The following is a 12,345-nucleotide window of genomic DNA, read 5'->3' as shown; positions in this document are numbered from 1 at the left end:
AACAGGCTATTGACAGTGTAAGATGTCATTTTCCTACTTGTCTGGGTTCTGCATAAAAGGCATTAAGCAGAGTATGTTGATCTAGTTACGGCCGTGAGTCAGCTACTTGGAGCAGTCTCTCTGCAAAAGAAGCTTCGGATAGCAGTAAATCACCAGGATGACTGTGTTGGTGGCATTTATACAGAACAGTGGAAAAAGACAGAAAAAAAATCGTTCCTACAAAAATACACTACACTGTGTTATGTATTGTACGAAACGGGGCGTTCACTGACTTGTGAGCAGCCACACAAAAGCGACATTTAGCAGTTTGTCTCATCAAAGCATTCTTTGACATGTGGGAGGGTGGATGCCTTGGGTGGGACATCCACAGTATTTCCAAATAAATTGAAATCTAATGGAGCTTATGGGGCAATTTTGAAGCATTTATTACATTGGAGCATGGCCACGCTGAACTGAATCTGTCATTTTTTATTTTTATTTTTCTTACGGTGAGGATAATATCTCCATTTCCTGTTATTCAGTTCATCTGTTGGCGTACTTCCCGCCACCTGCCCTCCACTTACAACAAGGATGTGTGTCGACTTGTGCGCTATCGATTCCTGTGCTCACTAACTTATTAATGCAGATGGAGCAGGAAATGAAAGGCTCATTAGCACAAAACTTTGATACCACAATGCCCAGGGAGACCTTCTTGTGTCTAGGTTCAACCCGAGTACTTCTACCAGTCGGTATGTTTAATTTAAGTCGCCCAACTGATCACTTTACAAGAGAGGCAGCTATCTCACCTCTATCTGTGAATAAATGATGCTCCGTATAATTGCCACAATGCGGGTTTCCACGAAAATGTGAAATCACTATAGATTGGCTAATGGAAATTAGCAAAAATGTTACTTCTAATAACAGCTACCATAATATTCAGGGAGCAGCAGCCTATACCAACAGAGCATCCAACAATACATTTCCTCTCCTCCGGGAAGGACAATTATTGAAGCTTATAGTTGTGCAACATCTCTGCCTCTTCTTCTCTCGCTGCCTCTCTTCTTGTAGATTTCAGTGCTGCTACCCGGCATGTTGTGGCGCAAACGCAGTACTACACCGATTGCGAGCAAGTTGGGACTCGCCTGTACACTGTAAAAAATCCAAAACAAAATTATATAGTATTTTAAACATTTTTTTTCATATAAATATTTAATATGATGCAAAATATGTGTTCAAATTCCTACGGAGCTCAACCATAACCCGAGTACCCCATGCAGTATACTGTACTCATTTGTTTTGTTTGTATCAGAAAGTGGAGTAAAAATAAACAGTCCCACGCACATTTTTGTCCTTTTTTTTCCTTTTTTAACCATACGTTCTGCTTCTTATTGAAATAGCAAGTCCCTGAGTGCCTGGTGGAGCGTCAACACGCTGTAAATGGTAGAAAAATGCCACCAACGAGAGATTCCCGGAGGCGTTTCTTCGTCTTTCAGTTATCCATCAAGGCGGTGGCATAGATGATGAAAAACAAGCGTGATGGAGAAACACAAGTTGCGCCAGAAAACTTGTTGCGTTCCCTTCACAATAAAATCTTTATTGCCATATAAATGTAGAAACTTCGAGCTTAGCAATGATAAAGTTATTAATATGGATTTTAATAGAATTTTATACAATTAAAAAATATATATAAGAGTATTTAAAAGCCGAGTGTTCGCGTTAATTGACCGGATGTAATCCCATTGATTTTATTTTGTAAAACAAATCCGTGTAAATGTTGGGTACCTTTGCAGAAAGCGGGTGGTCAAAGTACTTCCAACTATCTCCACTTACTTTACCGTGGGAGTAGCTGCCGGTTTTCATGGGGCTTTAACTCCATTTTATTTAACTACCTCAGGGTTACAAGTTCCTGAAAATGTCACCTGCGAGGTCTTGTGACTCCGCTGGAGCCCTTCGGAGCTAATGTGTCAAGGCGGCCGAGCAACGGTTTCCATTCGCGCTCTGTTATGATGGCTACAAGCTAACAGGCTAGCTGGCTAGTAGTAGTAGTACAAGTAGAAGAAGAAGGGGCTCGATGCTACTAGAACGAAAAGCGACCATTACGCCGATAATTCTTCCCAGACCCCGTTAAGGCCATCCGACAGCCGTGGCGTGGGCTATCACGACAAGGTGAGTGTCATCCGGGCTCAGTGGTTACGAAAGTAACGTTAGCCTCGCGGAGTTAGCGAGGCACAGACTGGATTTATTACCAGCACCAAAAAATAAATATATCCATCGCGACACCGACTACTCACTGAATTAACCAGCATCATTCACCCTAAACTACCCCATCTGACAAAATGTCTGCGGTTATTTTTGGTTTTGTAGATGGTGTCTTCTAAGCGAGACAGAATTTTCAATTCAATTTTATTTATATGTACAGGGCGACACAACCCTTTAATTGAACAACAACTTGGGACTCGGGAGGTCCTCCGTTTACGACGGCGTTTTGTGTTTTTCTACAGTACTGTAGTGACGTAAGCAGAATGTGAACGTAAGTCGGAACGTGACGTGAACTTCTGCCATAAATCCAGTAAATTTTGTATGGCGGGGAAAAAACGTTAGAAGTCATAAAAAGTCGAAGTCATAATAACTACAGTAAATTTGCAGGTGATAGGGATCAAGTACTCCTAGAGACACTCCTTTTTAAGCTGTAGCACAATGTTGTGGCATATTAGAATGTTATAGAAAGAGCAACAAAAAACAAAAAACAAACTGAGCCGTTGATCAGCTGCTAACTTCCACCACTGTCAAGAGTGATCCATAATTTTCTCTGCATCACCTTGAGAAAGTTACCTTCTTACCACAATACTTTCTCTGGAATCAACCATACACCTCCGGAGCCTCCTTGCCCGCTCACCCGACGATTATTTGAATTTTCCATCACACTGCTATTTGCTATCTAGCTGATAATACTAAAAAATACCTTTTTGTGGGTGTAATACGGTTTCATCCTTAACTCTACTGACTTTTCCCTCTGTTTTGCAGGAGCTTCCTGGGATGTCACAATAGCATCAACACCCAGCGGATTACTCATCATGCCGCTAGAAATTTTGGAATGTTTTCCTTCGCAAGATAATGCACGTCTCACTGCGCTTGTGCCGTCGAGATCCTGAGTCCTGACATCGGGATTTCTCCCGCCTCCGCCGTTCTTGGATGTCTTATCTCGTGTTTGTCTTCCGCTAAGACGTTAAATATGTGTCTGGTGGCCGCCTCGCCGCGGTAAACATTGGCGTGAAGTGGTGCGAACAGGGGAAAAAAAAAAAGAATCCAAAGAAGGAGCCCTCCCCGGGGGACGGGATATCTACAACATGGCTTCGGTTTGGAAGCGACTGCAACGTGTTGGGAAGCACGCCTCCAAATTCCAGTTTGTGGCGTCCTACCAGGAGCTGATGGTGGAATGCACCAAGAAATGGTGAGTGGCGGGGGTGTACACTGTGGCCACAATGCTGTCATTAAGCCCCTTGAAAACGGTTTGTGTGTATGTGTGTGGGTTGGAATGCAGAGTTCATTTATTGTGGTCATGTTTGACACAGATATATTTTTCATCCTCAGAGGTCTCAATATGACATATAGAATACACACACTGAGATGTCTGCAACTGTATAGGCTAGAGATACTTTCTATACATATACTGATAAGTGTCTATAGTAAGTGTTCCATCCTGCCAGGAGAAACTCAGCTGTTACAGGAAGCGGTGCAAAAAGTGTGTAGAGATTGCAGAGGTCCTTGGCCCCGCAGGCACGTATTGTGAAGCGGCTCGGCCGTAGGCGGGATCGGCACAGGCCCCGGCACACCGCCTGGACCCGGGACAGATGTGTCAGGGAATGGAATGAGGAGAATGTATGTCATCCCAGAGCAGAGTGAAGGTTGGGCGGGCTCAGCTTATACAGCCAGTGGTACACTGTTTTGTTTTGTTTTTTCCCCCTCCAACGTGAGCTTGGCATTTTGCTGCCATTTCAGTTCCATCTATCCATTATCCGAACTACTTATCCTCACTCTTTTCACTTAATACATTTGGTAAAGGGGAAAGTTGCTCGCATATGGTATTGCTTAAGATGTGGCTCCATTTGTGTGTTTGTGGTAGTTTGCTAGATTTAAAGTGTGTTTATTGGAGTGTTACTTTCATGGCGTTATAACAGCACAGTGAATTATTGTAGCGGTGGTAACCTGCCATCGATTTATTCTGACAGGACAAAATATATGATCATCTGTTTTTTTATTTTTATTTTTTTTGTAATACACTTTAAAGTGGTACAATTTGGTGTAAAAACATGACTCTTCCTTTCCCGCATGTCATCTGACTCCTTTAGATTGGAATCAGGCCTCTTCCAGGATCAAAACTGGATGCGTATCGGATATCTGCCAATGTGAGTGGCGCATAAATGGCACAGATGGGATATACCCCATTAGTGACCAGTGGACGTTAACAAAATACACCCGCCTGGACCCACTCATCGGGTGGAAATTTTGTGAGGTTCTGGAACCTTTATAGCAGGGTTCGGGTGTTTAAAATATCAGATCAGAACATGTATATATTTTTTTTAGTTTCTAGAAACTACCAGTTCCTGTAAATTTTAGGATTTAAGATATGAGCTAGTCTTCACAATGTCTCTGGTTCTTGAGTCCCCAATAATCTGTCAGGTCATGTAGCCTGAATCGATGACCTCAGTCAGTTCCTTTAAAGAGGTGTCATCTTACTTTCCTTGTCAACATGCCCTCTTAAATGTCCTTCTGCTTACTCTTTGGGTCTTTATTAATTGAATAATCCGATTATGTCATGTCCTGGATGCTGGCAGGTCAAAAATGGGCAGGACTGGGTGCTAAAAAAAAATCAATTCAGACAGAGTAAATCATTAATGAGTCTAGGTTGGCCATACCATGATTTATTTTTAAATATAAGAGACTACTTCATTGTGGACTCTTTTATTGCTATTTAAAAAAATATATATTTTAGATAGGTAATGCACATAGTAACAAACAACATCATTGAATGTAAAATCTCCTTAAAGTGATGACAGCATCTGAGAGTTGAGTCAGTGTTTTGAGTGTCAGCGAGCAGCGCGTGTCAGGCTGTGACACGTTTCTTGTGTTCAGCATGTGTTCATCATGGCGGGCCGCCATCGTGCTGCTGCCAGACCGACCGTTTCCTGCCAGCTCGTCTAACGTCACTCCCCCTGACACATTCCCACTTAGGAAGTTTGGCTACAACTGCTACCTGTTGTGATAGAAAACTGAATGCTACTTTTACTGTCGATTTTTACTTCATTTGATGATTATGTTTATAACCTGGCATCCTTGTAATATAATGAAAATTCAAACCATTTACTATTAACCACTAGAAATTACTTTAGTCCTCCATTACAGCAGTATTTTTACAATTGTCCCGCTAGTGTTTTATTCTCTTCTGCCAACATTATAATTGGTGTGAATTAACCTTCATCAGTGTGCGCAGGTGGACCTGTACATGCGTCAGGTCTTCTACAACCTCGTCATGTCTCGCACACAAACGCTCCCTTTTCGCCATAAGATTGTTTGCCAGGATGCAGACTTGGCCGCTCATGCTAAAATAAATGCAACGTGTCAAAAGAGTCATTACGTAGGAAGAAAAATACAAACTAAAGTAAATATATTTTCTTAAAACCACACGTTGAGTTGATACAAGCTCTCTCCCTGTATTATTTTGTAGGGGAAAAATCTATACTTATAAATGTGTGCATGTAATTATTTTACCAGGTCACCGCCACACCCTATGGGGGTGGATTGTGTACCCTTTTTTCTTTAAGACCTTCAGATTTCCAGTGCTTTCAATATGGAAGTGGTGACTGAGCAGTGTCTCGTCACTGTGCCGCTGACCTCCAATGAACTCGTTAGCAAGTGAAGTACTTCCTTGCTCCTGCTGCACAGGAAATTTTGGGCCGCCACAACATCCTCACGCACACCACCAAGCATTAATAACACTTCATACTTGTTTTATTGACATGTCGAATCATAATGGAACAAGTATTAAATGTTTCACAATTTCTGCATGTATCAGCAAGTGTATGCTACTTTGCTGCTGTGCAACAACACAAAGGCAGCCTCTCTTCATTTATTTATGCAAGGAATGATGTGTGTGTGCTTAAAGTGTTTCCTTCTTGCCTTGGCAGGAAAGAAAATATACAAATTTCAAATTATGATGTTTCATATTTGATGTTGTAGAGTTTTGCTGGTTCCTCCATGTTAAATAAGCTAAGTTAACACCGTGTCTCTTTTTTTTTTTTTTTTTTTTCACTCAAATCTATCCTGTCATGTGTTTTAGGCAACCAGACAAACTGGTGGTGGTTTGGACGCGAAGGAGTCGTCGGAAATCCTCCAAGGTTTGCACTTTCCACTATTTAAACAAATTTAAATCTTGTAACGCCATTGGATATTACTTCTGTCCTCTAGAGGCATTCCACCATTGCTCGTAGACTTGGACTGGATTGGGACAATCATGTCATGTTATTCTTTGATGATGTGTATTTGTCAGTCCCTGTAAATAAATGCTGATTACGGTATGTTTGTCCTGACTTTCAGTCTCACAGCTGGCAGCCTGGCATCAAAAACCCCTATCGAGGGGTTGTGGTGTGGCCCGTACCAGAGAACATTGAAATCACAGTTACTCTTTTTAAGGTACCTTTTTTTGTTGTTGCTTGTCAATTTGCTTGTGACTAATTCAACAATGTCCTCCACTTAAATTAACTGTAGTAGGAAAATACCAGCAACTAAAAAGTGTGTCTGTCCACATATAGATCAACAAGCATTCACACTTGCATTACTGTAGATAATATGCTGGATGAATAAATCAAATATTTGCCATATGAGCTTAATTCCAAACACTGTTGTGATGTTTATGGTTAATTTGGGATTTGTATCATCACATCATCCATTTAACGTGACTTGAACATGTATTCAATGTGCTTTTGAGAGCTACACGGCTGAGAGGTGGGTTACACCCCGGACGATGTGCTTCCTGTGTTTACAGACAGAAATAAACTGTATTCATATACAGTAGTTATATTGTGAGAAGCTTAACACATTTTGCTATTGTGAATAACAAAGCACGCCTGAGTTATAATTGTAGTATTTTTAGGTAAATGTGTGTTTTTTTTTGTTTTTTTTTTGTTTTTTAAATAAAAATTCTCTGTGCCATTGCAGGACCCTCACGCTGAGGAGTTTGAAGACAAAGAATGGACGTTTGTCATTGAAAACGTGAGTCATTTCCATGTACATATTAGCTGAATTGCCACTGTCTTATTTATTTATTTTTTTTAATTTAATTTTTATTTTTTTTTACTTCATGTCTAACGAAGCTTCATCATAGACTTTTTAAGGCAGGTCTTCTTTCCATCACGTTCTGCCATCGTGTGGTTACAAAGTGCTATTACAAATCAGTTGCTGATGTAAGATCTGGTTGCTGCCTAGCAACCTGGTAGCCTTTTTTTTTCTTTTTTTTTTTACAGTGCCCAACAATCTGTAGAAGCTTTTCCGACTTTTTCCTTTTTGTCCCTTTATTTTCCCACACCCTGAGGTATCTTGGCCTTAAAATACAATCGCGATTCGCCAATATTTTTTTTACAGAAATGAGATTTTTATTTATTTATTTATTTTTTCATTTGAGTAAATAGGAAAAGCAAATGACAAAATGATCATTTAAATAAATAATCCATCCATCCATCCATTTTCTTGACCGCTTATTCCTCACAAGGGTCGCGGGGGCTGCTGGCGCCTATCTCAGCTGGCTCTGGGCAGTAGGCGGGGGACACCCTGGACTGGTTGCCAGCCAATCGCAGGGCACACAGAGACGAACAACCATCCACACTCACACGCACACCTAGGGACAATTCAGAGCGCCCAATTAACCTGCCATGCATGTTTTTGGAATGTGGGAGGAGACCGGAGTACCCGGAGAAGACCCACGCGGGCACGGGGAGAACATGCAAACTCCACCCAGGAAGGTCCGAGCCTGGACTCGAACCGGAGACTTAAATAAATAATTCAAAATAAAATATGATTTTGTGTTTTTCCCCATTTGGGGTTAATAATGTCAATATGAAATGTTCAACAATTCACCATAAAATAAAAAGTCAAACTACATGGCTCAGCTAGTTCCTATGTCTTGTCGAAGAGTAATTGCAGCAAACCTTCCAGCTTTCTTATGGTAATTTTTTCACATGTATAAAAGTGACGCAAGGTGACGTTGACAAAAAATATTTGTTTGGTGTGTGTGAAAGAAGCGTCTGAATTCTGATAGCGCTCACTCAGACGTGTTTCCAAGAATGTCTGTGGCAGATGAAGAATGCTAGGTGAGCTGACGCGTTGACCCTTATGCCCCCCCCCCGTCACTTTCTTTGTGCACATCAAACAGACAACATAAGAAAGTGCTTGGGGGGTTTGGGGGGGGGTTCTCGTGTTTGATAGAAGGCCGACATGACAAGCAGGTCAGCCGCTATTCTGCGATCAGAGCGTGGGAGATGTGTATGTAAGAGGACGAGAGCAAAGAGAGGCGGCGACTGGGCTGGTCTCTCTGCATACCTGACTAATGACCACTTTCATGACGGCACAAAAATTACTCGTACACCTTCACAGTGATGGAATTCTGCCACATGTTCATCGTCCTTGTTGCGTTTTAAAAATTTATCGCCCAAAGAAATTGTAAAGCATTTGTTTCTTCTTCCAAAGAGGTTTCGTTAAAATTCTGCGCTACAGTGACGTAAGAGTTTAATTTGTTCAGGAAGCACACTCACAACTTAAAACATTTGTATCGCAGAACATTTTTCCCCATTGAATTGAATGGAATTGCCATTAAACCGTTTCAGCTCCCCCCAAAATACCCTTAAAACAAAATAAAAAAACAAAACTGTATAATACAATGTTTTATGATTGCAAAAATTTCATGCTTCTCTATTATACTTTAAAAAATACAGAAATAACATTGAATAATATCAGCACATTTATTTATAAAGTGCTTTCAGTCAAAGTAAAAAGTAACAATTTTGCAATTCAATAGAATGCAAAGTATTAAACAGTTTGAACGTCATTATTTTATGACTGTTCAATTCAATGGGCATTTTTGTTCCTCCCTCTGGTGTGTGCATATTGGCCACAAGAGGGCAATATAGTGCTTGCATAATAAGTACACGAGAAGATTGACTAAGTTCAGTAAGATGCAGTAGTTAGTCGTTTTTCACAGAGGATAAAGAATATTTGCCTCTGAGTAATGTTTTGTGTGTACGTGTTGTGGCATGATTGCTTTTTTTTCATTTTAAGCTCACCCATGGCGTTTTGCATTGCGCTTCATCTCGAGCTAGTAGACCTCTATAATGTTGGTTTGGTGTGAATGTTATCGTGCCCTGTGATTGGCTGGCAACCAGTCCAGGATTTACTGCACTTTGTTCATCCAAAGTCAGATGGACTCCTGCTCACTGTGAATCCAATTAGGACAAAGATTCTCGAATATGGATGGCTTAAATAATTATTATAATAATGCATGAACTAATGAATGAGAAACCTAATGGAGATTGTTTTCAATAAAATCGGACTGGGCTAAGTTGTTTTACAACATTGATATATTGTAATATCCATCACGTAATATCAATAACATGTAAGTGGAGATGGAAAATCACTTTAAAAAAAAAATACCAACGATCAAAGTCATGAAACGTAACAATAAATGTTTTTTTTTTTTGACAACAGTGATGTGTACAATAAAAAAAATGTTCAAAAATGATGAAAACTGATTTGTATCAAAATGAGTTATAAATACAAATGCACCTTATCAGAGTACTCTCTGTACAGTACAGCAACAGTATTGAGTTTGCCCCCACCTACTATACAGTAAGTCAGTTAAGACCCCATTAAAAGAGTCAGAAGTCAGTGCTGTGTACAATTTGACCACCAGGGTGTAGTCTACTCTTATAATTAGGCTAAATGTGGCCTGCTTTCAGTTAGTTCATACTACTTGACTGTCGACTTTCTTGTACAGTATGTATGTGCTAAAGTACTTTAACACACACACGTTTGATGTACTGTTTTTTTTTTTTTTTTCATTTATGTATTTTATTCCCCATGTACTTGGGTATTTTAAAGACAGCTGTGTTTGACGCCCAGTCAGGTACCTGAATGTTGTGCCATCTGTAAAAGAATATGGCTGCAGGAGAGGTGAGCTCTCCTCAACCCCTCATCAGACGACTGAGGGGAAAAGCAAAGAATACGCCATTGTGCCCCAATGCCGGAGATGATGAAATTTAAGATCCCCACGCTCTGGCTTCATCTTAATCTGGCGGTGGGGGAGGCCCAACCTCGCGCGAGGCTAATCCCTCCCCGTTGAATTATCGGCACCGCTAAGATTGTATTTTGTCATTGAAAATGGCAGTGTCAAACACTGCCCCCCCGCCCCCCTTGACTATTTGTTCCTCTGCCAAGGCCAATCGCATAATCAAGTGAGGGCAAGCCGTAGGACGACAAGTCAGAGAGGTGGCGGCCCGTATAAGTGGCGGCGCGGCAGTATCTCTAAATTGCACGCTACCCTTGCCTTTCACCCCTTTTCAAATAGGTGCACATTATCAAAAAGGTGGGCAAATTGCGAACCCGCAAAGATTGGACGGCTCTATTTGAAGGCATTGTGCTGATGGACGTGTTCAGGCATCTGCATATCAACCAGGAAAAAAAAAGATTGCAATCTAACTTCACTTTTGTGGTTGGGGATTTTTGCTGTCTATATTGAACCTGTGTCTTTTAAGAGTTGAATATACATTGAAACACTCTTTTCTCCTCCCCACCGAGTCATACAAACCGTTTTGACGTACATAAATTGACCCCTAAGACACAGACATGGGGCAAAAATTGAGTTGAGTTAAAAAGATTGATTTCTCAAAATGAAGTCCCCAATTACCCTTGCGCGTTATGTTGTTAGTTACTTATACATTGATAGACATTATTCTTCTCTCTTCTTGATAGTATAAACATGGACCTCTTACATACAAAAACATCATATATTAAGTCATTAACACACTGTCTCCCGATGCCGTAAATGTTTCAAAAAGCCTTAAATTTAACTTCCTAAAATGAAGGCCTTGATTTTTCCATCAAAGAAGTAATTAAGAGTGGGACAACATATTGATGTCCAATATATCATTGTTATGATATGGTATTGATATTTTGTCACCATTTACAGTACTTGATCGGGATCGAGAATTGATGCAATTAGTGAAATGCTACGAGTAATTCACACCCATCAAACAGATTTACAAATACCTATAAATGCCAAAGGATGGCACCAAAGCACTACTTTTCTATCAGACAGGGCTCTGGTCTGTCTAATAGAAACAGCTTCTCTCACTTCAACATGGTCACCAGGATACCACAAATGGCACCAAAGCATTACTTTGCTTTATCAAATTGTGTGGTGATTTGGGACCAATGCCTTATAGTTATTTTTTTGTATTGAATGAATTAATTATGTCCCTCCGCAATACATAATCATTATCGTCAACAGAATTATGCAGTATTGTATGTATTGCTGTTATTGGTTATTGACACAAGTGCACCATTATAGCTACGATAACGGCCATTTTCTGTCCGCTTCTACACTCTAGGCTCCCATCTCGCGTCCTGCTTCTGACTCCATTTAAGCCATTTTCAAATCACACAGTCGCACACTGTTGGTGCCCACTTGGTAACGACACAAACACCCATCCGCAAACCATCCTCATACCTACACAGTACACACATACACACCCTGCATTGTATCCCCCTCTCCTCCGTGCCAGGGGGAGCACATTACGTAGGCCAGTGGCTTGTGAGCGCCGAGCGGGCCTCTGGGAGTGGAAAACACAATTATTTCAGCCCTCCGCTATTCACGCAAAGGTGACAAAAGCTGGTATGAAGTATGAAATCCCAAAAGTTTCCTCCTTTTTGCGCTGCGCCCGACAAATTGGGATTAATTTGCACTCGAGTGCCTCGCGCACACGCCGTCTCCAAAGTTTTCACCTTTTGCTTATTTTGCCCATTTCTTAAGTAGTTTGGGGGGCTCAAAAGGCCTCGTTTATTTGTTTGTTTTTTTTGTTTTTTCTCGCTGCGCATGTGTGCTAATTTTAAATAATACATGTGCTGTACTTCAAAGCGTGTAAATAACTGTGTGTGGGTTTGTGTGTGTGCTTTGAAAATTAATTTAATTAATCACCCTGAGGAGAGGCAACAGATGCTGCTGATTACCCCCCTCCTGGTGGACCCTCCCCATGTGTGCAACACACAGTTTTGTCGCACAATCATTCAAATGTCTGCTTGTTGTTGGGCGTCTCATTGGCT

At 40.9% G+C, this 12,345-nt stretch overlaps 1 protein-coding gene across 6 annotated transcripts in view; it reads left to right on the top strand.

The window, feature by feature from the left end:
- The first annotated feature begins 1,761 nt into the window (after positions 1–1,761).
- ehbp1 (EH domain binding protein 1) overlaps positions 1,762–12,345 on the top strand; it is a 103,146-nt gene continuing 92,562 nt past the window's right edge. For all 6 annotated transcript variants that reach the window (XM_077495090.1, XM_077495089.1, XM_077495088.1 and 3 more), the window contains exons 1-5: positions 1,762–2,145; positions 3,004–3,430; positions 6,317–6,374; positions 6,574–6,669; positions 7,195–7,248. In XM_077495090.1, the coding sequence (XP_077351216.1) occupies positions 3,327–3,430; positions 6,317–6,374; positions 6,574–6,669; positions 7,195–7,248 (312 nt within the window). In that variant the 5' untranslated portion in view covers positions 1,762–2,145; positions 3,004–3,326. The remainder of the gene's footprint in view (positions 2,146–3,003; positions 3,431–6,316; positions 6,375–6,573; positions 6,670–7,194; positions 7,249–12,345) is intronic.

Source organism: Festucalex cinctus, chromosome 14 (assembly GCF_051991245.1).
Source record: "Festucalex cinctus isolate MCC-2025b chromosome 14, RoL_Fcin_1.0, whole genome shotgun sequence".
In the NCBI taxonomy this organism is placed as follows: Eukaryota; Metazoa; Chordata; class Actinopteri; order Syngnathiformes; family Syngnathidae; genus Festucalex; species Festucalex cinctus.
The sequence above is the reverse complement of the archived record's forward strand: the minus strand, read 5'-3'. Positions and strand labels throughout refer to the sequence as shown.